This window comes from Loxodonta africana, chromosome 26 (genome assembly GCF_030014295.1).
Source record: "Loxodonta africana isolate mLoxAfr1 chromosome 26, mLoxAfr1.hap2, whole genome shotgun sequence".
NCBI lineage: Eukaryota > Metazoa > Chordata > Mammalia > Proboscidea > Elephantidae > Loxodonta > Loxodonta africana.
In genome coordinates this window covers 24,735,341-24,761,329 of record NC_087367.1, presented here as the reverse complement: position 1 = coordinate 24,761,329, position 25,989 = coordinate 24,735,341, and the positions used below count along the sequence as shown (strand labels likewise).

General features: G+C 40.3%; 1 protein-coding gene across 8 annotated transcripts in view; it reads right to left on the bottom strand.

Annotated features, from left to right (window-relative positions):
• The window catches only part of DHX57 (DExH-box helicase 57), a 98,329-nt gene that overhangs the window by 29,837 nt on the left and 42,503 nt on the right, over positions 1-25,989 (bottom strand). For all 8 annotated transcript variants that reach the window (XM_010595883.3, XM_003416089.4, XM_010595879.3 and 5 more), the window contains 7 exons: positions 21,792-21,846; positions 11,657-11,862; positions 7,820-7,936; positions 4,811-4,907; positions 2,683-2,856; positions 2,000-2,200; positions 95-371 (listed from right to left, as the gene is read on the bottom strand). In XM_010595883.3, coding sequence (XP_010594185.1) covers positions 95-371; positions 2,000-2,200; positions 2,683-2,856; positions 4,811-4,907; positions 7,820-7,936; positions 11,657-11,862; positions 21,792-21,846 — 1,127 coding nt within the window. The remainder of the gene's footprint in view (positions 1-94; positions 372-1,999; positions 2,201-2,682; positions 2,857-4,810; positions 4,908-7,819; positions 7,937-11,656; positions 11,863-21,791; positions 21,847-25,989) is intronic.

Below are 25,989 nucleotides of genomic sequence, written 5' to 3'. Positions count from 1 at the left end.
CTGATGAAATATACGAGAACATTTTTAGATGAAGGGCCTGTGGTCCCTTCAGAGACCTGTGGGACTCCAGGTTAGATGAAGGTTGTTTACTTACAAAAGGGGACTTAAAGGCCAAACTGGCAGCAATGGTGAGAGCAGGATCCAAACAGCGGAAGATGGAGCCAAACAGCATCAGCTTGCCGATTCTCACATCCACGGGCAGAGAGGCCAAGTGATACCCAAGAGGGGTCAATTTTTCATCTTGAGTTAATGCTCCCAAGTCTCGTAATCGTATTTTAGAGGCACGGAGAGAATCAGTGTGTGGAGGTTCAATGAGCCGAGAGAACACAGATTGGAGAGTATGAGTGCTAAACATCTCTAAGATTTTAATTCTGAACAAAGAAAAAACAAAAATAATTTGTCAATCTTATTCCTGGGGGGAAGACACGGAAGAGTAAGATAGTATTTTTCTTGAAAGAAAATAACGTATAATTTCCCAGTTACATGCTTACATCATCTAGTTCACCCAGGAATAAACTACAGACAAACTTTCAGATTCTGAAACTTTTTCAGGTTCAGGGTAAAATCCTCTCTTTAAACTTTCGAAATGGTTCTTCCTATAGCAGTGGGTTCAAATTATGAAATAAAATACAACTAATTCATTTACTCTTTCACATCTGAATTTCCAGTTATTGTTTATAAAATTAATCTGTTTCCTGCCTTGTGATAGCTCTTGAATAACTACTGTTTTAAAGTTTTCCACCTTTGATGGGGCAGAAGAAACCTTCTGTATTGCTCGCTTTAGTGGAAAATATTCCGAGTTTTCCTTCCCTGACAGGTTTCTGCCTTACAAGGTGCTGGCTTTCGCAGTTTTACTACATAAAATTTTATTCTTTTCACCTCTAATTCCATTTTTAGATGTCAAACATGCACTTTGACGTTTTTATGAACGTATATATATTTGGTACCTAGCTTTTTTCTACTCAAGGTGTTTAACTCTAAGACATACACTGACATAAGCCACTTAATTTCAATTTTTTTTTTTAAAAGGATCAATCACGTTGGCCTGTATATTTGACCTATTTCCCTACTGCTGTTTATTTGAGTTGCTTTTAAATTATATGTGCTGCATCTATTACATCTGCCCCTTCTCCTATCCTCGCTCGTCGGTCAGTCAACTTCCAAAGCTCTCTCAAATCCCTGCATCCTTCTTCGTTTGTGTGGCCACTACCTCGGTCCAGCTCATTTAAGAGCTGGCCTGGACACGTGAAAGCAGGGACACGTCTGATTGCCTACAGTGTCCTACTGCTCAGCCCAGTGCCTGGCCAACAGAAGGCTCTCAGGATACATTCAGCTGACGGATAAAGGAAGAGCTGGAACGTCTTCATACAAGTGATTGCTTTTCCCCTTTGGGTTATTTTTTATGGGCATGCTCCTCACAGTGTAATGACCAGGTCCAAGGGCAGAGGTGATTTTAGGGTTTTTATACAAAAAAAAAAAAAAAAATTTCTTTTTTTTTTTTTTATAGAAGGCCAGGCAAATTTTCAGGAAGACTGAACCAAAGATTTCCCAGCCTTGATAACGTTAAGTCTGATCATTTGTTCGTTAAATCCTATTTTATGGTACTTGTACTTATTTGTTCATCAGGGAAATAATGGTACCTTCAAGGAGTTTTTGATTACTTTGCTCTAATTGATAAAGAGGCTGCAGATTTTTCCCTGTGATTATTTAATATTGGTGTTGCCCAGAGTAGAAAATCCCAGACAGGTTCGATTACTTTCTTCATTTACAAATGTATTCTTAAGGTCTATTTGAGGGCCCTCCTCTGCAATGTGAGACACCTTTTTGTGCAAAAAGTTAAAAAGAATAGTAAAAGCAATACTGAAGAGCTCTTTCTTTGCAAATGAATGAGTTCACCCATGTCCACACTTAGCAAAACCTCTACTAGGAAAAAGAAAACACGGGCCTTAAACAGGGTGAGAAACTTCTAGGCCACTTAGAACAGGAAATGAAGAGGTACCTTAGACACAGCTGTTCCAATGGCACTCTTTGTATTTCTGGTAGCTGCTGCTTTAACAGTTGGTGGCTGTAGTGATGGCTAGTGAATAAATGGAAGCAGACTCCAGAAGCCACACGGCCAGCTCGGCCTTTCCTTTGCAGGGCATTAGCTTGAGACACAAAAGTATCCTCTAGGCTTTCCATACCTTTGCTAGCATCATATCTATAAAGAAATAGAAAATGTAAAAAAGAGAGTTTTTTTTTTTTTTACCAATACATGTCCAAGGCTTTAGCTGACATGGGCAGAACAGAAGAGCCACCAGGCGTCTGTAGGAGGACATAGGCCCGTGTGTCCTGGGATAGTTGAGCTTCTGGTGGGGGCGCCTAGTGCAGATGATAAATGGTATCCAGTTCCAGTACATACAGTTCGTTTATTCAACTGTTTTTAATTCAAGCACATGTAAATACATGTGAGAAAAAGACAGCAAAATAATTACTTCCAAGGTAAAACCGTAAACTTTCCACCTCCATTTGACTTCAAGGTTCACGGTCCTGGCTACGAATCACTCACACAACTGCACACAGTTCTCAGGAGGCACCTTCCCAAACAGTAACCAGGCAGCTTAACAGCATTAGCCTCTGGCAGCTGTGTCACCCTAAATGTGACATCTTCAGCCCCTCTCTTACATCACCAAAAGACAATACCTCTTTTCCTTCATTTTCCCAGAATCGATGACGTAGACAACATCATCGATGGTTATGGACGTCTCAGCAATGTTGGTGGAAATTATAATCTTAGTTACACCTACAGGAGGTTTTACGAACACAGCCTGCTGCTCTTCGCTGGATAAAGATGAATGAAGTGGATGAATGACACATCTGAAAAGAAATTAAGGCACACTAAGTCTTCTAGTACAAAGCAATGAAATTGGATTGCCGTTGTGATTTTACATTAAAACCTTACGGTTCCAAGTATGAGCACCTTCTCTACAACCTGACCTCAAGGCCCGGCTCTTCTAAATGGGGAGGCTCTTTCTGATGCTTAGCAACTATTTACTCAGTTCTATGAGTAAACCTAGCAATACACTTCGGTAAGAGCATAGCCACTGAAAGCCGTAGGAAGCATAGTTCTACTCTGACAGATATGGGGTCGCCATGGCTTGGAGTTGACTCAATGGCAATGTGTTTTTTTTTTTTTAATAATTTTTATTGAGCTTTAAGTGAACGTTTCCAAATCAAGTCAGTCTGTCACATATAAGCTTATATACACCTTATTCCATACTCCCACTTACTTTCCCCCTAATGAGTCAGCCCTTCCGGTCTCTCCTTTCGTGACAATTTGCCAGTTTCTAACCCTCTCTACTCTCCCATCTCCCCTCCAGACAGGAGATGCCAACACAGTCTCAAGTGTCCACCTGATACAAGTAGCTCACTCTTCATCAACATCTCTCTCCAACCCACTGTCCAGTCCCTTCCACGTCTGATGAGTTGTCGTCGGGAATGGTTCCTGTCCTGGGCCAACAGAAGGTTTGGGGACAATGACCACCGGGACTCCTCTAGTCTCAGTCAGACCATTGAGTCTGGTCTTTTTATGAGAATTTGGGGTCTGCATCCCACTGTTCTCCTGCTCCCTCAGGGGCTCTCCGTTGTGCTCCCTGTCAGGGCAGTCATCGGTTGTAGCCGGACACCATTTAGTTCTTCTGGTCTCAGGATGATGTAAGTCTCTGGTTCATGTGGCCCTTTCTGTCTCTTGGGCTTTTAGTTGTCCTGTGACCTTGGTGTTCTTCATTCTCCTTTGATCCAGGTGGGTTGAGACCAATGATGCATCTTAGATGGCCGCTTGTTAGCATTTAAGACCCCAGACGCCACATTTCAAAGTACGATGCAGAATGTTTTCATAATAGTATTATTTTGCCAATTGACTTAGAAGTCCTCTTAAGCCATAGTCCCCAAACCCCCGCCCTTGCTCCGCTGACCTTTGAAGCATTCAGTTTATCCCGGAAACGTCTTTGCTTTTGGTCCAGTCCATTTGAGCTGACCTTCCGTGTATTGAGTGTTGTCCTTCCCTTCACCTAAAGTAGTTCTTATCTACTAACTAATCAGTAAATAACCCTCTTCCACCCTCCCTCCCTCCCCGCCTCGTAACCACAAAAGTATGTGTTCTTCTCAGTTCATACTATTTCTGAAGATCTTATAATAGTGGTCTTATACAATATTTGTCCTTTGGCAATGTGTTTTTTATGAACTAAAAATCTTGCATTTACCTGGGAAAAACATTGGAGTATAATTCAATACTAAATAACCAAAAGGAATAGTTAATATTCTATAAATAATAAGCATAGAGTAAACTAACCAGCAAAGAACGATTTTTTCCCCTACCTTTAAGTGCAGAGGAAGAGACGGTGATGTGAGCTAAGAAACTTCATTCTTATGTTGTTAGGGGATGTCCATCTATCAAATACTTTTCCTCTTAAATATGGAGATAAAGCCAGTAGGTCTTGCTACTGGAAGAGGAACCACTGAAAATCATTTTCTCTTAAAGTGGTAGTAACATTTCTTTGTTGTCACTAACACTGACTCTCCCCCACACCCCTGCAAGGATCTGGCAACTGAAATTAAGTGTGAGTTTGCTGAGTCAGTATGCCAAGCAAAGGCTAATATTATTATTTTTTAATGGAATGGAAATAACTGATTTCCTGGGGCAAATAGGTTCTCTATTTCCAGCTGGCATAAACAAACATATCCTTGAGGAGTGACGCCTGAGGGTGCTGACTGTAAATGAGGCCTTTCTGGTTATTCACCTTCGTGTTTAAGAATAAGGCAAGTAACTTACCGATTACTACGTCTGTTGTTGAAAAGGGGATTAGATTGTAGCTGTTCGTAAAGCATTTTGATTTCTGCTAGTCCCGGTAAAAACACAAGTATGGCACCTGGGTATATAAAAATAATCAAATTGAAAAATGCAAAACAAGGAAAAACTAATATAGATGAGAAAGATATTTTAAACCAAACAAAAAAAGTATTAATCCAAGAATTTTCACTGTTAATTTTCTTTTCTTTGTAAGGCCCCCATGGATTTACATAAAGAACAAATTATGTTTTTACACATTCTCTGACTTAATAACTACAAAGTGAATGGAGTATTATCATCTTTCTAGAACAGGAAAAACTGAGGTGTGGAAAAATGTAATGCCTTAAGTTAGTCATACAAGAAGTTATTAGCAAAATTCTTTGAACATACTTCTTCAGTGCACTGGCCACGGAAACTGTTTCCACAGGAAGAGTTACCTTCTAACTTTATAAGACAGGAAGACTCTTTGGTATTAATGAATAAAACCCAAAAACATTCTAATGAAAATGAGAAAAAGAAACCATAAATGGCTGGCCAATTTGGTAATCTAAATTCAGATATATGTTGAAGATGCAGAACGTCAATTATTTACTAATGGTTTCACAAATATTTATCAGATGCCTATGCCAGCTTTGGAGCCCGGGTGGCACAGCAGTTAAGAGCTTGGCTGCTAATGAAAAGGTCAGCAGTTTGAATCTACCAGCCGCTCCTTGGAAATCCTATGGGGCAGTTCTACTCCGTCCTATAGAGTCACCATGAGTCAGAATTGGGTTGATGGCAACGGGTATGCCAACTTTGTGCTAGGTGCAACAGGAGATAAAACAAAGATCTGCCCACGAGGAACTTATGACCTATTATTTATATTTATCATAGTTATTCTCCCCACTAAATAATCTAAATTATTAACAAAATTTAACTCTGAAGTAAGAAAGCCAAAACATTTTTCAGCACTTTCTGTAAGTATACAAAAAGTGTTCATATACATTATCTCATTTGATCCACATAGCCACTCAATAAGAAGGTTGTGAGTACCCCTACTTTATGGTACAGCAAACAGCGGTCAGAAGTGACTCAGTAACTTGGCCAGGTCATGGGGTTAACAGGAGTGGTGCTTGGACTCAAACCCAAGCGTTCTGGCACCAGCTCCACGCTCTTTCTATTCTATACCCCATGCTCCTCTCTACTAAAATGCCAAAAAATTTTAGAGTGTTAAAATAATCTATATGGATAGAAAAACATTTTTTGTCTATATTTTTCTGTGTTTCTTAATCTGGTCTGCTCTCATGGCTTGGCCATGTGTGTCAGGGGTATCTTTAATATTCACACATATATCTCAACTCTCTAATTACTATATCTTCTCTGCTCCAAATTCAGGTAATTTTTTTTTTGACATTTCTTTGGTTCCTCTGCTTGGTTTTTTTTCTCCCAATAATAGTCTTTTCCTTTGGGACAAAACAAGATATTCAGTTCAGTGATAATGCATTAGCCAACACTGGCCACTTGCTAAGAAAAGAGCAACAAGGCACTTCAACAGTTTCATGTGGCCCACAAGTCTCTAGAAAATAGCCACACAATGATGAAAGTCTAAGCAAGGGGGGCAGCCGTTCTCATTTCTCTTAAGCACTGTATAATGAGCACATAAAGTGATTTTAAAAATCTATTACTCCATTTAGAGATCATCCAACATTGGCTACCCTCTATTTATTCAAGCATCCAATGCTCACTCAGTGCCAGGCAATGTTTTAGGGTCTGCACAACAGAGTGGTGAACAAGAAATTCCTATATTTAGAGAGCTCATACTCTACTGAAGGAGACAGCGAGTAAGCAAAACAATAATTCCAGATGGTGTTACATGCTATGAAGAAAATAAAAACCATGTGTGGGTATTATGACAAAGAAGAGGCAATAGTTGTAGGTCAGCCAGAGAAAACCTCTCTGAAGAGGTGACATTTGAGCAGGAACCTGAGTGACGTGAAGGATTCAGTCATGAGAAGATCTGGGGGATCACACTGTGGGGAGAAGGAACTGCCAGAGAGGTAGGAAGGCCTCGGGGACAGGAAGGCAGTGAGGAGGGGGGAACGTAGTGCTCGCTCTGTGGTAAAGCAGCAGTAGTAGTAACGGTGATGATGATGATGATGACGGTAAATGCAGTAGTACAATTATAGCATCATTATGAGGGGTAGGTTTACTGGGCAACAACTATATGCCAAGGAGCCCTGGTGGCACAGTGGTTAAGCGCTCAGCTGCTAAAGACTGGAGGTTTGAACCCACCAGCTGCTCTGTGGGAGAAAGATGTGGTAGTCTACTTCTGTAGAGATTACAGCCGTGGAAATTCTATGGGGCAGTTCTACTCTAATCTACGGAGTCACTATGAGTCAGAATTGACTAGATGACCATGGGTCTGGTTTTTTTGATTCGGAACTATATGCCAAGCACTGTGCTAAGCACTTTATATATGGTTTCTTTTAATCCTCAAAATAGCTTTATACAAGAGATATATTACTATCTTCATTTTACAAACACGGACACTGAGGCATAGAAGAGATGGGTGCTTTATCTGAGGTTATAGAATTCCTGAGTAGCAGAGCTGGGAGGTTTACCAGACTCCAAAGCCTGTGCTCTTAACCCCACTCCCTCATGGTCTCCATGGGCAGAGAGTTTACGTGTGACTCAAACACTCATTACACGACTTTCATTTAGCCAGGGACTGAGTGTTCAGTGTGTAGACCACTCTGGCTTTTTTTCAGCTTTCTTCCTTTTGGGCTTTGTATGGTTAACATCTCTGTTTTGCTTGGTAGGAACAAAAAAAAAGCGAACCTCAAAAGGTAATATTTCCCCCTTAGAAGCTAGTAAGCAACTTTAACACATAGCTGGGGTACTGGGGTGGGGGCTCCAGGAAGGGAGGCTGTCCCCGCAGCGCCCATTACTTCAGGAAGTAAGCTCCCTTCTCTTCTGCCATCTCTCACACAAATGAAGACAAGCAGCAGTTACCTGGAGGGTAGGAATGCTTTCCATCCATAATCCACTCTAATAAGGCCTCTATTAATTCAAGATTCACCTTTTCAAAATCCATGATGGACATTGTTTTGATGACTGATTTGCTAAACCCTGAAAGACAGGTAAAAATCAGAAGGATAATTATACTATGCCTGTGAACAAAGTGAGTGTCTTCATTTGACTGAATAACATGTACTAAAATGAACTTTTTCCTTTCAGCCTTTCAGAAACTACAGACTCACCAGAAGCACTTTTTGCTTGAACGGTAAGCAGGGAGTAGGCTCCTCCCCTGCTAGAAAGGCCCAGAGGGGCCACATTTAACTCTCCTCCCCCTTTCCCCTCTTTCACCCACTACATTATTAATTGACAGCCTACATTCTCGAAACAAAAGTCAAAGTGAAACACATTTCAGAAGCTCCTTCCAGCTGAATCAAGTGAGTCAGACCAGGTGGGAGTCCAGGTAACAGTAATCCACGGAAATCAATGTACAGACACCACAGCTTTCTCCAGTGCTTTTACGACAGTCACTCTTAACCTTCAGGTTCCTGAGAAAATGATAACAGTTACGGATCTTAACACGTGATTTTAGTGGGTTCACCAACCCCCTAAAGTCTATCTGTGGACGCTCAGGGTAAGGACCTACAAAGCCATCTGAGGCCTACTAAAAGACACAGTTCTTTGGGCTGTACTATAAACCTCAGCTCCTTTAAAAACAAGTAGCATACTCTTGGGGTAACTCAGTCTCCAAAGACTGCTGCCCTTTCTTCTTGGTGTCATTCTAACATCCCATCGCCCTAACTACAGTCTAGCTGGAACAAAATAACTTTAGTTGGTATCAAGGAAGGAAAGCTTCCCAGGCCATGCTGAGAAGTTTGAGGAGAGGCAAAAGCAGTTTCTCAACAATCTTATTCTGGGGGAGTGAATCCTATGTTGGTCAAAAAGAAAGAAAGAAATATGCTACACAAACAAGAGTGCGGTTAGGGAGCAAGGCAGAGCAAGGATCATTATTCTCTGCCAAGGTTCCAAACAGCCAGACCTTCAAAAGGATAAATGAATTATCTGCTTAAAAGGACTATGATTTTTTAAAAACACTGCACAAAGTTCTAAAAATTGAGCTAGGGAACATTATTTGTTTTTCTGAAAGGTAACAGAGAGCACTGAAATCACCTAGTTTGAGTCGTTTTTTTTTTTTTTACAGGAAAATGGAGGCTCAGAGAAGCGAAGTGATCGGCTCAGCACCATGCAGAAGCTAGCGGCCAGGCTTCCTGACCTCAAGTCCTCTATTCTCCTTTTTTAGAAAGGGTGTCCCAGCGGTGCTTTCTGAACCTTGGAAACCTCTGTGCTTGAAATTAGAAAGGCATAGCTTAGATCCAGTCAGAATTCTTAAAAAGAAAATCCTGAAATTTCAAAATACAGGATCCCAGGAGACTTTCCTGTTCTATAATTTAACAGAATATGGAAATTAAAATTATCAAAAAAGAATATGAACCTAGGACTCAGACACATTTTAATTAGAATCCCAAATCTGTGCTTACTGGCTGGGCACTATACTATGGATTTATATTATCTTATTTAATTCCCCAAATACAGCAGCTCCCCCCCTTATCCGTGGTTTTGCTTTCCGAGGGTGCAGTTACCTTTGGTCAACCGTGGTTGAAAACTTTAAGTGGGTACATAGCATGATGCAATCTCATACTGTCCCCCTCTGTCACGCATATAACTTTTATTACAGTATATTGTTACAATTGTTATATTTTATTTTTAGTTATTGTTGTTAATATCTTACTATGCCTAATTTACAAATTAAACTTTATTGTATGTATACACGTACAGGACAAATCATAGTATACATAGGGTTCGGTACTATCTGCAGTTTCAGGCATACACGGGAGGTCTTGGAATATATCCCCTGTGGATAAGGGGGAATTACTGTAATCCCACTCTACAGATAAGGAAACTAAGGCATAAAGAGGATAAGGAACTTGCCCAAGATCATACAACTGGTTTTACGGGAGCTTTGGGACTTGAAACTAGGTAAGAATATTCCACGGATCTATGCTCTGAACTTTATTTCTCATAATGTTGGGGAGATTAAATGAAATGTTTGTGAGCTATGCATATCTTCCTAAATAGCAGAAAATGACTAATGCCTACTATTTCTTGATGATTACCATTCCCCATCAAGGACTGGGAATAGAGCCTTTGGTGGAAGAAAGAAAAGGAAAACTCACTTGCCTCTTCTCCTAAAGGAGCAGTAACGAAATGTGGAGGCTCAGTTTTTGGAAAGGCTAAGAGGAGTTGGGGTAGAGGGGTCCAGGTAAAAGAACCAGAAGGGAAGCTGAGACCTGTCCCTAGTCTAGGCTTTAAGGAAGAAGGCAAAAGCAGTAGCCTTGAGGTTTCCATAGATTCAGCCTAGCTTATAAGTATAGAGGGTCACCCAGGAACGAAGAATAGCTGGATAGGGTCTGGCATGGTAGGTGGGAGAATCCAGTAACATAAAGGAAAATGGCCAGCACAGGGTGGCTGCTCAAAAGATATCATTTTAAAAGCCCAAGAATAAAGCTAAAGCTGAAAAAAAAAAAAAAAAATTTTTTTTTTTCAAAGCTAGAAAGTGAAAATTTCAGAATATTTGCACAGTCTCAAATATCTCTCCACAAATGACTTATTAACTACAATGGGAATAAACAGTAACCACACAGAAGAGATACCTGGGAGACATCCAAGTTAACACTGCCAATAATAGGACAAACCAATATCATTTACCTCCTGATACATGTACTGAGAAGGACTCAACATTGTTTCTGTGGTATTCAAAAAAAAAAAAAAAGGCATGACCTGGGGAAACATCAGACAAACCTAAATGGAAGGGCAATACTACAAAATAACTGGCCTGAACTCTTAAAAAATGTCATGGTCATAAAAGACAAATAAAGGTTGAAAAACTGTTCCAGACTTAAAAAGACTAAAGACATATGACAACTAAATGTAATGCATGACCCTGGACGAGGAAAAAAACAACAATACTATTGTTGTTAGTTGAGTTGATTCAACCAATGGCAACCCCATGTGTGCTGAACAGAACTGCTCCAAAGGGTTTTCAAGGCTGTGACTTTTCAGAAGCAGATTGCCAGGCCTGTCTTCCGAGGTGTCTCTGGGTGAGTTTGAACCACCAACCTTGTGTTAAGTAGTTCAGTGCTTAATCGTTTGTGCCACCCAGGGACTCCTAATTATTGAGATAATTGGCTGCATTTTAATATGGACTGGGGAGTCAATAATAGTATTCTATCAGTGTTAAATGCCCTGATTCTGATCATTCTACTATGCTCTGATTCTTCAGAAACACATACTGAAGAGTACAGGGGTGAAGTTGATATCTTCAACTTACTCTCAAAATACTCAGGAAAATAAATACACATGCGCAAAGATAAAACTATAAAACAAATGCAGCGAAATACCAGCAACTGGTGCATTAGGGTAAAGCGTATATGAGAGTTCACTGCACCATCTAGCAATCTCTTGTGTAAATTTGAAATTATATCAAAACAAAAAGTTACAAAATGCTTAAGAATATAATTTATATTTTACTATTGCCCAATTTTTCTATAATGAACACATTCTTTTTATAATGAGAAAAAAAAAACCCACTGGTAAAGATAATAACGATAATCCAAGTATGTGTTGGAACTGCTCTGTTTCTAAGTTTAAGGTTGGTCTGATGAATTAAAGACAATATAACAATAAGAGGCATACTTTTCTTCTGCTGGATGACAGTGGAGAAAAACACTGGAAATCCTTGGCACAACGGCAATATTTCCTTAGGAAGCAGGTTACCTTTATAGCGGGCCAGGAGCTGCTTAAAATCCAACTGTTGATCGGGCACCTGATCCTTGACAGAACCCTGCTCCTGGAGGTAAAGGGAAAGCCTCAGATCTTCCTCAACTTCTTCAAATGCAGTTCTGTTGCGTCTGGCTTTAAGCTTGTCCTTTGAAATCTGCTTCATGGAGCGCAGATATGGGCTCCCATCCTGTAACACATACCTGGGGGATGAAGACAAGGGAATGTGCGTGTATATGTCTGCTGGTGGGGAACCAAACTACTCACCTATTTTATGTGCTCATTCAGTAGAACGCCGCTGTTTCTGCCCAATTTACGAGCTATTCTTCTGCTAGTACACAATTCACCGGCTGCATCCTGTCCCAGTGGGGAACAGGGATGGTTTTGGTTCTGTCCAATTTATAAGGATAGGAGGCCAGAGAAAAATTTGGGGGAAAGCCCTACCCAGGAAAAATGGTATGAACATCATAAAATATATTTATTTGAAACCACAGACTGGTGGAAGGAGGAGGAACACGGTGGGGGTCCACAAGGGAAGAGGAACCCAGAGCAAAAACAACAAGGGGAAACATACACACTTCAGATTTTTAATCTCAAGGGCCAGAATCACAGTTTCATTATACATTACAGGCCATGATCCAAAGTGGTTTATCTTCCTTTAGACCAGGTCAGTCAATCTGGCAAATATCAGAACTAATAGAAATTCATTACAATGAACAATGTGATCAATTTTACACTAGCTACACAAAAGCTAATCCCCACATGAGACTGATAAATTTGCTCTCAAGCTCAGCAAAGGCAACGCTCACTGGACTATGCCTCAACTTTTGCTGGACGTATTTTAATGTTGATAAATTTATAGCTGATAAAGTTGTTAAACTTCTGTTGCCTGCAGTTAGTTGAAAAAAATGCTTCTTTCCATTCTGTTTCAGGGGTCAAGTTTCTCTAAGTGTAGAGCACTCATTATCTTTAACCTCTGAAACACGGGACACTGCTAACCACCTTCTTGAAAATTTGTCTTCCTTCAGTTTCTATGATACCGCAATATCATGGGATCCTTCTATTTCCGACTACTTACTCTTTCACTTCTCCTCTCCCTCTGTCAGCTTTGTAAACGTAAGTGAGCCTTCTAGGTGAATCCTCAGTTAACACCCCCGCCTCCCTTTATTTTCTTCTTTGGCAATCTTGTCTACTCCCATAGTTTCAACTGTCACTCTCAGGCAGCTGGCTCTCCTTTGCTACACATTCTAGACACACATCCAGTCGCTGGCTGGGCATCTCCATGAGACTGTAAAACATTTCATTACTCAACTCTGATTGGCTTAGGCTTAGTATTTGTTAATGATAATATCATTAAAAAAAAAACCAAAAAACAACAAACCCGTTGCCGTTGAGTCGATTCTGACTCATAGTGACCCTACGGGACAGAGGAGACCTGCCCCATAGAGTTTCCAAGGAGCGCCTGCTGGATTTGAATTGCCAATCTTTTGTCTAGAAGCCATAGCACTTAAATACTATGCCACCAGGATAATGCCACTGTTGTTGTTAGGTGCCATCGAGTCGGTTCTGACTCATAGAGACCCTATGCACAACAGAACGAAACGCTGCCAGGTCCTGCGCCATCCTTACAATCGTTATGCTTGAGCTCATTGTTGCAGCCACTGTGTCAATCCACCTTGTTGAGGGTCTTCCTCTTTTCTGCTGACCCTGTACTCTGCCAAGCATGATTTCCTTCTCCAGGGACTGATCCCTCCTGACAACATGTCCAAAGTCTGTAAGACGTAGTCTCACCATCCTTGCCTCTAAGGAGCATTCTGGCCGCACTTCGTCCAAGACAGATTTGTTCATTCTTTTGGCAGTCCATGGTATAGTCAATATTCTTTGCCAACACCACAATTCAAAGGCATCAACTCTTTTTCGGCCTTCTTTATTCATTGCCCAGCTTTCACATGCACATGATGTGACTGAAAATACCATGGCTTTGGTCAGGCGCACCTTAGTCTTCAGGCTGACATCTTTGCTCTTCAACATTTTGAAGAGGTCCTATGGAGCAGATTTACCCAATGCAACGCGTCTTTTGATTTCTTCATTGCTGCTTCAATGGCTGTTGATTGTGGATCCAAGTAAAATGAAATCCTTGACAGCTTCAAACTTTTCTCCGTTTATCATGATGTTGCTCATTGGTCCAGTTGTGAGGATTTTTGTTTTCTTTACGTTGAGGTGTAATCCATACTGAAGGCTGTGGTCTTTGATCTTCATTAGTAAGTGCTTCAAGTCCTCTTCACTTCCAGCAAGCAAGGTTGTGTCATCTGCATAACGCAGGTTGTTAATGAGTCCTCCTCCGATCCTGATGCCCCGTTCTTCTTCATATAGTCCAGCTTCTCGGACTATTTGTTCAGCATATGGATTAAATAGGTATGGTGAAAGAATACAAACATGACGCACACCTTTCCTGACTTTAAACCAATCAGTATCCCCTTGTTCTGGCTGAACAACTGCCTCTTGATCTCTGTAAAGGTTCCTCATGAGTACAATTAAGTGTTATGGAATTCCCATTCTTCGCAATGTTATCCATAACTTGTTATGATCCACACAGTCGAATGCCTTTGCATAGTCAATAAAACACAGGTAAACATCCTTCTGGTATTCTCTGCTTTCAGCCAGGATCCATCTGACATCAGCAATGATATCCCTGGTTCCATGTCCTCTTCTGAAACGGGCCTCAATTTTTGGCAGTTCCCTGTCGATATATTGCTGCAGCCGTTTTTGAATGATCTTCAGCAAAATTTTGCTTGTGTGTGATATTAATGATATTGTTCTATAATTTCCACATTCGGTTGGATCACCTTTCTTGGGAATAGGCATAAATATGGATCTCTTTCAGTCAGTTGGCCAGGAAGCTGTCGTCCATATTTCTTGGCATAGACAAGTGAGCACCTCCAGTGCTGCATCTGTCTGTTGAAACATTTCAATTCATATTCCATCAATTCCTGGAGCCTTGTTTTTCGTCAATGCCTTCAGAGCAGCTTGGACTTCTTCCTTCAGTACCATCGGTTCCTGATCATATGCCACCTCTTGAAATGGTTGAACATCGACTAATTCTTTTTGGTATAATGACTCTGTGTGTTCCTTCTGTCTTCTTTTGATGCTTCCTGTGTGGCTTAATATTTTCCCCATGGAATCCTTCACTATTTCAACTTGAGGCTTGAATTTTTTCTTCAGTTCTTTCAGCTTGAGAAATGGCCGAGCAGGTTCTTCCCTCTTGGTTTTCCATCTCCAGCTCTTTGCACATGTCATTATAATACTTTGTCTTCTCGAGCTGCCCTTTGATACCTTCTGTTCAGTTCTTATACTTCATCAATTCTTCCTTTTGCTTTAGGTGCTCGACGCTCAAGAGCAAGTTTCAGAGTCCCCTCTGACATCCATCTTGGTCTTTTCTTTCTTTCCTGTTTTTTCAGTGACCTCTTGCTTTCTTCATGTATGATGTCTTTGATGTCATTCCACAACTCGTCTGGTCTTCGGTCATTAGTGTTCAATGCGTCAAATCTATTCTTGAGATGGTCTCTAAATTCAGGTGGGATATACTCAAGGTCATATTTTGGCTCTCATGGACTTGGCCTGATTTTCTTCAGTTTCAGCTTGAACTTGCATATGAGCAATTGACTGTTCCACAGTTGGCCCCTGGCCTTGTTTTGACTGATGATATTGAGCTTTTCCATCATCTCTTTCCACAGATGTAGTCAGTTTCATCTCTGTCTGTTCCATCTGATGAGGTCCATGAGTATAGTCGCTGTTTATGTTGGTGAAAGAAGGTATTTGCAATGAAGAAGTCGTTGGTCTTGGAAAATTCTATCATTTGATCTCCGGCATTGTTTCTATCACCAAGGCCATATTTTCCAACTTCTGATCCGTCTTTGTTTCCAACTTTTGCATTCCAATCACCAGTAATTATCAATGCATCTTGATTGCATGTTCAATCAATATCAGACTGCAGCAGCTGATAAAAATCTTCTATTTCTTCACCTTTGGCCCTAGTGGTTGGTGCATAAATTTGAATAACAGTCATATTAACTGGTCTTCCTTGTAGGCGTATGGATGTTATCCTATCACTGACAGCATTGTACTTCTGGATAGATCTTGAAATGTTCTTTTTGACAATGAATGCAACACCATTCCTCTTCAAGTCGTCATTCCCAGCATAGTAGACTATATGATTGTCCAATTCAAAATGGCCAATACTAGTCCATTTCAGCTCACTAATGCCTAGGATATCGATGTTTATGGGTTCCATTTCATTTTTGACCATTTCCAATTTTCCTAGATTCATACTCTGTACATTCCAGTTTCTGATTATTAATGGATGTTTGCAGCTGTTTCTTCTCATTTTGAGTTGTGCCACATCAGCAAATGAAGGTCCTGAAAGCTTTACTCCATCCACGTCATTAAGGTCGACTCTACTTTGAGGAGGCAGCTCTTCCCAAGTCATCTTTTCAGTGCCATCCAACCTGGGGAGGCTCATCTTCCAGCACTATATCAGACAATGTTTCACTGCTATTCATAAGGTTTTCACTGGATAATGCTTTTCAGAAGTAGACTGCCGGGTCCTTCTTCCTAGACATGTCTGTCAGTTTGTCGTACTGTGGGGGCTTGTGTGTTGCTGTGATGCTGGAAGCTATGCCACCGGTATTCAGATACCAGCAGGGTCACCCATGGAGGACAGGTTTCAGCTGAGCTTCCAGACTAAGACAGACTAGGAAGAAGGACCCGGCAGTCTACTTCTGAAAAGCATAATACCACTAGACATGATAAAATGAAAAAATGACTACAGTCTGGATTGGAGTTCTAGGTCTGCACTAAACCAGCTTGCCATGAAACTTTTAGCAAGTCAGCTTCAAAGAGCTTTATTTTCTCATCCTTGAGGAACTTGGCCTTTAGGAAACTATTTTTCCCGGAGCCCCGGAGGTTTCTCAGAGCCTCAGGGAGAGGTAAGGGATGGGAGCACTGTAAGTTCACGGGAGCTCTATCCTCCCTGCCACCATTTTCAGCCAGATTGCTCATATTTTTTTTTTTAAGAACACTTTTTTGTGTTTTAGGGCAAAGTTTACAGAGCAAATTAGTTTCCCATTCAATAATTTACACACAAATTGTTCCACGACATTGGTTGGATTCCCCACAATGTGTCAGCACTCTCCCCATTTCTACCCTGAGTTCCCTGTTTCCATTCATCTAATTTTCCTGTCCCTTCCTACCTTCTTATCTTTGTTTTTGGGCAGATGTTCCCCTTTGATCTCATACAGATGATTGTTCTAAGGAGCTCTTTCTCACGGTGTGACTGTTCACTTTATGGGCCTGTCTACAATTTGGCTGAAAGGTGTTCTCTGGGAGTGGTTTCAGTTATAAGTTAGAAGGGTGTCTAAGGGCCATAGTCTCGGGGTTCCTCCAGTTTCTATTAGACTAGTAATCTGGTCTTTTTTATGGATTTGGATTTTGTTCTACATCTTTCTCCTACTCTAATTGGGACCTTCTATAGTGATCCTGATCAGGACAGTCAATGGTGGCAACTGGGCACCATCTAGCTCTTCTGGTCTCAGGCTTGTGGAGGCTGTGGTTCATGTGGACCAGCTCTCATTTCTTTATGATTTCTTTAAAATTTCACTTGAAAGCATACTGAAGCTTAAAAAAAAGCCACTCACCTATGATTCCATAATCTTTGACTCCCTCCAACCCCTCCCCTCCACCAAATGCCATATCTTCCTTTCACATCCAACATTCATTTGTTCATTTAATGTTTACCTAATGCCTAGTTTGTGCAAGGGACTGTAGGGATAGGTGTCATGTGGTATATAAAAATGAATACACTTTCAAAATAGGAACTTGCAAATCAGTGGGGGTAGAAGCCCAAAACAACCAACATATTGCAAGACAGATGGAAATAAATGTCATTAGAGGCACAAAAAAAGTACCCTAAGCCTTCTGATAAAGAAGTGATTACTTTTTACTAGAAGTAAAACGGAAATTTACTAGAAATTTCATGGAGGTAGCATTTCAGATGGGTGTTGAACAATGAATACATATGGAAGAGGGAGAAAGGAATAAAGACATAACGATAGGAATGGTATGGCATATTTGAGAAATAGCCAGTAGTCAGAGGGTGCTAAGCTTTGTGTGGGTGAAAGGAAGTTAAATGTAGGCTGATGTCACATGATGTGAGCTTTGAGTGTCCATGGAGTGTGGGAAATGGGGAGCCAAAGAGAATTTTTAAGAAAAGGAAGGGCATGATCAATTCTATGTTTTAAGAGAATTCTGGAGGCAATGACTTTGAAAAAGTAAAAAAGTAAAGATAGGTAAACTAGTTGAAAGATTATCTATCTCCCCAGAGATTCATATTCAATGGGAGTGAGGTAAAGACCTCAAATTAACAATTTTAATAAGCTCAAGTGTACTTATTACACACTAAAATTTGAGAGGCACTGTTTTTTGGGTTTTAGCTTGAGAATATTGTATCATTAAGTAACTATGGAATTAGCAGGGAAGCTTATTAGGGCTAGCAGCAGCAGAGAAGTGGAGACATCATAACTCTCATACTATTCGGCAAAATCCTTAAAGGTAGAATGATAATACCCATTTTACATACGACGAAACTGAAGCACAGGCAGATTAAGCAATATCCTAAAGTTAGTAAGTAGACGGATTTAAATCCTAGCAGTCTGTCAGTTTGTTGTACTGTAGGGGCTTGTGTGTTGCTGTGATGGTGGAAGCTATGCCACCGGTATTCAGATACCAGCAGGGTCACCCATGGAGGACAGGTTTCAGCTGAGCTTCCAGACTAAGATGGACTAGGAAGAAGGAACTGGCAGTCTACTTCTGAAAAGCATTAGGCAGTGAAAACCTTATGAATAGCGGTGGAACATTGTATGATACAGTGCTGGAAGATGGGCCCCCAGGATGGAAGGCACTCAAAAGATGACTGGGGAAAAGCTGCCTCCTCAAAGTAGAGTCGACCTTAACGACGTGGATGGAGTAAAGTTTTCGGGACCTTCATTTGCTGATGCGGCGCAACTCAAAAGGAGAAGAAACAACTGCAAATATCCATTAATAATCGGAATCTGGAATGTACAAAGTATGAATCTAGGAAAACTGAAAATCGTCAAAAATGAAATGGAACGCATAAACATCAATATCCTAGGCATTAGTGAGCTGAAATGGACTGGTATTGGCCATTTTGAATTGGACAATCAAATAGTCTACTATACTGGGAATGACAACTTGAAGAGGAATGGTGTTACATTCATCATCAAAAAGAACATTTCAAGATCTATCCTGAAGTACAATGCTGTCTGTAATAGGATAATATCCATACGCCTAAAAGGAAGACCAGTTAACATGACTATTATTTAAATTTACGTACCAACCAAAGATGAAGAAATAGAAGATTTTTATCAGCTGCTGCAGTCTGAAATTGATTGAACATGCAATCAAGATACATTGATAATTACTGGTGATTGGAATGTGAAAGCTGGAAACAAAGAAGAAGGATCAGAAGTTGGAAAATATGGCCTTGGTGATAGAAACAATGCCGGAGATCGAATGATAGAAATTTGCAAGACCAATGACTTCTTCATTGCAAATACCTTTTTTCACCAACACAAATGGTGACTATACACATGGACCTCACCAGATGGAACAGACAGAGATGAAACTGACTACATCTGTGGAAAGAGATGATGGAAAAGCTCAATATCATCAGTCAAAACAAGGCCAGGGGCCGACTGTGGAACAGACCATCAATTGCTCATATGCAAGGTCAAGCTGAAACTGAAGAAAATCAGAGCAAGTCCACAAGAGCCAAAATATGACCTTGAGTATATCCCACCTGAATTTAGAGACCATCTCAAGAATAGATTTGATGCATTGAACACTAGTGACCGAAGACCAGACGAGCTGTGGAATTACATCAAGGACATCATACATGAAGAAAGCAAGAGGTCATTGAAAAGACAGGAAAGAAAGAAAAGACTAAGATGGATGTCAGAGGAGACTCTGAAACCTGCTTTTGAGCGTCGAGCAGCTATAACAAAAGGAAGAATTGATGAAGCACAAGAATTGAACAGGACATTTCAAAGGGTGTCTCAAGAAGACAAAGTAAAGTATTATAGTGATGTGTGCAAAGAGCTGGAGATGGAAAACCAAGAAGGAAGAACCTGCTCGGTGTTTCTCAAGCTGAAAGAGCTGAAGAAAAAATTCAAGCCTCGAGTTGAAATAGTGAAGGATTCCATGGGGAAAATATTAAGCCACGCAGGAAGCATCAAAAGAAGACGGAAGGAATACACAGAGTCATTATACCAAAAAGAATTAGTTGATGTTCAACCATTTCAAGAGGTGGCATATGATCAGGAACCGATGGTACTGAAGGAAGAAGTCCAAGCTGCTCTGAAGGCATTGATGAAAAACAAGGCTCCAGGAATTGATGGAATATGAATTGAGATGTTTCAACAGACAGATGCAGTGCTGGAGGTGCTCACTTGTCTATGCCAAGAAATATGGACGACAGCTTCCTGGCCAACTGACTGGAAGAGATCCATATTTATGCTATTCCCAAGAAAGGTGATCCAACCGAATGTGGAAATTATAGAACAATATCATTAATATCAAACACAAGCAAAATTTTGCTGAAGATCATTCAAAAGAGGCTGCAGCAGTATATCGACAGGGAAATGCCAAAAATTGAGGCCCATTTCAGAAGAGGACGTGGAACCAGGGATATCATTGCTGATGTCAGATGGAGCCTGGCTGAAAGCAGAGAATACCAGAAGGATGTTTACCTGTGTTTTATTGACTATGCAAAGGCATTCGACTGTGTGGATCATAACAAATTATGGATAACATTGCAAAGAATGGGAATTCCAGAACACTTAATTGTGCTCATGAGGAACCTTTACAGAGATCAAGAGGCAGTTGTTCGGCCAGAACAAGGGGATACTGATTGGTTTAAAGTCAGGAAAGGTGTGCGTCAGGTTTGTATTCTTTCACCATACCTATTTAATCTGTATGCTGAACAAATAATCGGAGAAGCTGAACCATATGAAGAACAACGGGGCATCAGGATTGGAGGAAGACTCATTAACAACCTGCGTTATGCAGATGACATAACCTTGCTTGCTGAAAGTGAAGAGGACTTGAAGCACTTACTAATGAAGATCAAAGACCACAGCCTTCAGTATGGATTACACCTCAACGTAAAGAAAACAAAAATCCTCACAACTGGACCAATGAGCAACATTATGATAAACGGAGAAAAGATTGAAGTTGTCAAGGATTTCATTTTACTTGGGTCCAGAATCAACAGCCATGAAAGCAGCAGTGAAGAAATCAAAAGACGCGTTGCATTGGGGAAATCTGCTGCAAAGGACCTCTTCAAAGTGTTGAAGAGCAAGGATGTCTGAAGACTAAGGTGCGCCTGACCCAAGCCATGGTATTTTCAATCACATCATATGCATGTGAAAGGTGGACAATGAATAAGGAAGACCAAAAAAGAATTGATGCCTTTGAATTGTGGTGTTGGTGAAGAGTATTGAATATGCCATGGACTGCCAAAAGAATGAACAAATCTGTCTTAGAGGAAGTATGACCAGAATGCTCCTTAGAAGCAAGGATTGCGGGACTGCGTCTTACATACTTTGGACATGTTGTCAGGAGGGATCAGTCCCTGGAGAAGGATATCATGTTTGGCGGAGTACAGGGTCAGCAGAAAAGAGGAAGACCCTCAACAAGGTGGATTGACACAGTGGCTGCAACAATGAGCTCAAGCATAACAATGATTGTGAGGATGGCTCGGGACCGGGCAGTGTATCGTTCTATTGTGCATGGGGTTGCTATGCATCGGAACTGACTCGACGGTACCTAACAAGAACAACAGTCTGTCTCCAGAGTTGGTTTTTTTAATCAACATATAATATTGTCTGTGATTTGCAAATCATATAATACATATTTGCTGAAAGAAAGGAGAAAACAAAATGCTTGAATAGAAAAATTGGAAGACTAACATATTTACTAGTATCCTGGTGCACTGAGGGCAAAATAACAATTCTGTTTTCAATGATTTTCAATAAGCCTTAACTAATATCTTTCTTACCTTGTCACAGCAATGGCATCTTCCAGAAAAAACTGATCAACAGGGAAGGTACGACCTAAAAAAACAAGAAAATAGAAAAAGCTTCACAATACCTGTTAAACTATCTTGAAATAGATTGTATAAGTAAAATTCTCTTAAAATAAAGCTTGATACAATAAGGTGCTATTTGTATTACGGTCTTAAAACTATCAAAAACGTTTTTGATGATAGAAACTGGTTAATAAATGTTATGGACTTAATTGTGTCCCCCCAAAATATGTGTTATAAATCCTAGCCTCTGTGCCTGTGGTTATAATCCCATTTGGGAATGGGCTGTCTTTGTTATGTTAATGAAACAGGGTGTATCTTGAGTCAATCTCTTTGAGACATGCAGTTGCTATTAGGTGCCATCAAGTCAGTTCTGACTCACAGTGACCCTATGTATAACAGAACAAAACACTGCCTGGTCCTGTGCCATCCTCACAATCGTTGCTATGTTTGAGCCCACTATTGTAGACACTGTGTCAATCCATCTCATTAAGGGTCTTCCTCTTTTCCGATGACCCTCTACTTTACCAAGCATGATGTCCTTCTCCAGGGACTGGACCCTCTTGGTAACAGGTCCAAATTACATTTGCCATCCATGCTTCTAAGTAGCATTCTGGCTATACTTCTTGTGAGACAGATTTGTTCGTTTCTCTGGAAGCCCATGGTATATTCAATTTTGTTTATCAGCACCATAATTTAAAGGTGTCAACTCTTCTTTGGCCCTCCTTATTCATTGTCCAGCTTTCCCACGCATACGAGGCAACTGAAAACACTATGGTTTGGGTCAGGCACACCTAAGTCCTCAAAGTGACATCTCTGCTTTTTAACACTTTAGAGAGGTCTTTTGCAGCAGATCAATACGTCATTTGATTTCCTGACTGCTGCTTCCATGGACATTGACTACGGATCCAAGTAAAATGAAACCCTTGACAACTTCGATCTTTTCTCTGTTTATCATGATGTCGCTTATTGGTCCAGTTGTGAGGATTTTTGTTTTCTTTATGTCAAGGTGTAATCCATACTGTATTACAGGCTGTAGTCTTTGATCTTCATCAGTAAATGCTTCAAGTCCTCTTCCCTCTCAGCAAGCAAGGATATGTCATCTGCATATTGCAGGTTGTTAATGAGTCTTCCTCCAATCCTGATGCCATGTTCTTCTTTAATAATCCAGCTTCTCACAGATTATTTGCTCAGCATACAGATGGGATAAGTATGGTGAAAGGATATAACGCTGACACACACTTCTTTAAACCATGCAGTATCCCCTTGTTTTGTTCTAATGACTGCCTTTTGGTCTAGGTACAGGTACAGCATGAGCACAATTCAGTGTTCTGGAATTCCCATTCCTCGCAATGCTATCCATAATTTGTTATAATCCACACAGTCGAATGCTTTTGCACAGTCAATAAAACACAGGTAAACATCTTTCTGGTATTCTTGTTTTCAGCCAGGACCCATCTGGTATCACATCCTCTCATGAATCTGGCTTGAATTTCTGGCAGTTCCCTGTGGATGCACTGCTGCAACCGTTTTTGACTGATCTTTTGCAAAATTTTACTTCTGTGTGGTGTTAATGATATTGTTCAATAATTTCAGCATTCTGTTGGATCATCTTTCTTTGGAATGGGGACAAGCACAGTTGGTTGGCCAGAAAGCTGTCTTCCAAATTTCTTGGCATCCATTTGTTGAAACACCTCAGTTGGTACTCTATCAATTCCTAGAGATTTGTTTTTCGCCAATGCCTTTGGTGCAGTTTGGACTTCTTCCTTCAATACCATCGGTTCTTGATCATATACTACCTCCTGAAATGGTTGAACATTGTTCAATTCCTTTTGGTACAGTGACTCTGTGTATTCCTTCCTTCTTTTTTTGATGAGTTCTGCATCGTTCAATATTTTGCCCATAGAATCTTTCAATACTGCAACTCGAGGCCTGAATTTTTTTCTTTAGTTCTTTCAGCCTGAGAAATACTGAACATGTTCTTCCTTTTTGGTGTTCTAACTCCAGGTCTGCACATTTCATTATCGTATTTTGTCTTCTCGAGCTGCCCTTTGAAATCTTCTGTTTAGCTCTTTTACAACATCATTTCTTCCATCCACTTTACGTAGTGTACATTCAAAAGCAAGTTTCATAGTCTCTTTTGGTCTTTTTCTTTCCTGTCCTTTTAAAGACCTTTGGCTTTCTTTATGTATAACGTCCTTAATGTCATCCCATAACTCTTCTGGTCTTCAGTCGTTAGTGTTTGATGTGTCAATTCTGTTCCTGAAATGGTCTCTAAATTCAAGTGGGATATATGCAAGGTCATACTTTGGTTCTCATGGACTTGTTTTAGTTTTCTTCAGCTTCAACTTGAACTTGCATATGAGCAATTGATGGTCTGTTCTGCAGTCTGCCCCTGATCTTGTTCTGACTGATACTGAGCTTCTTCATCGTCTCTCTCCACAGATGTAGTTGATCTGATTCCTTGTATTCCATCTGGTGGGACCCCCGTGTATAGTCGCTGTTTATGTTGTTGAAAAAGGTATTTCTAATGAATAGTTCGCTGGTCTTGCAAATTCTATCATGCCATCTCTGGCGTCTTTTCTATCACCAAGGCCATATTTCCCAACTACTGATCCTTCTTTTTTGTTTCCAACTTTCGCACTCCAATTACCAGTAATTGTCAATGCATTTTGATTGCACATTTGGTCAAGTTCAGACTACAGGAGTTGGTAAAAACCTTCAATTTCTTTATCCTTTCAGTAGAGATTGATGTATAAATTTGAATAATAGTTGTATTAACTGGTCTTCCTTGCAAGTGTATGGATTTTATTTCGAGATATAAAAGAGATTAAATATGCAAGCAAGAGAAGTAAGGATGGGGGAAGAATGATGCCAAGTCACATGAGATCTCCAAGGAACTAGGAAACAAGCGGAAGAGACAAGGACCTTTTCCTAGAGCTGACAGAGAATGAGTTCCTCTAGAGCTGGCACCCGGATTTCGGACTTAAGCTTCCTAAACTATGAGTAAATACATTTCTTTTTGCTAAAGCCACCCACTTTTGGTATTTCTGTTACAGCAGCACTAGATAACTAAGAGAGTAAGAAAACAGAAGTGTATAGATGAAGAAAATGATAATTTGCTAATAATACTTTTTTTTTTTCACCTGTTACCCCTTTCCACCCTTATTCCCTCCTCCCTTCGGGACCATTAAACATTCAGTTATATTCTAGATAAAGCATATAGTTTCTTTTTTGACTCTATTGTCAACACCCTCTATGACTAGAAGAAACAGCACTATTATTCATCAATTCATGCTTTCAAGTTGTCCCTTTGGTAATCAATTATGGAAGGATAAACCAAAGTTTAGGGAGATAAATTAATGGATTGAATTGTGTCCCCCGAAAATCTGTGTCAACTTGGCTAGGCCGTGATGCCCAGTTTGTGTGGTTGTCCACAATTTTGGGATCTGATGTGATTATCCGGTGTTGTAAAACCTAACTTCTGTGATGTTAATGAGGCAAGATTAGAGGCAGTTATGTTAATGAGGCAAGACTCAATCTACAGGATTAGGTCGTAGTTTGAGTCAATCTTTTTTGAGGTATTAAAAAAAGAGCAGAGAGAAAGAGGGACCTCATACCACCAAGAAAGAAGTGCCGGGAGTGCAGCGTGTCCTTTGGACCTGGGGTCCCTGAGCTGAGAAACTCCTAGACTCAGAGGAAGACTGGTGACAAGAGACTTCCCCCAGAACTGACAGAGAAAGCCTTCCCCTGGAGCTAATGCCCTGAATTCGAACTTCTGGCATCTTAGACTGTAAGAGAATAAATTTCTGTTTGTTAAAGCCATCAACTTGTGGTATTTGTTATAGCAGCAGTAGATAGCTAAAACAAGCACCAAAAGAAACACAGATTATCTAGGTTCACTCTTCCTAGAGTAAATCAAAATCCTGAAATTTAGCAGAATCCAGCAATGAACAAATACACTATACACAGACACCACTTTCTTTTTATTACAGATTGCTACTATATATTCACATTTTAGTGTGAAATATAATGGAATGGTAGAAATAACCAAGAGTTAAGAAAAAGAAATCACATACAAAATTGAATTCTCTGGCAAATGGATATAACGTTATCTTCTTATCAGTTACACTGGATGGCTATAATTTTATTATAAACTAATCATTTCTCC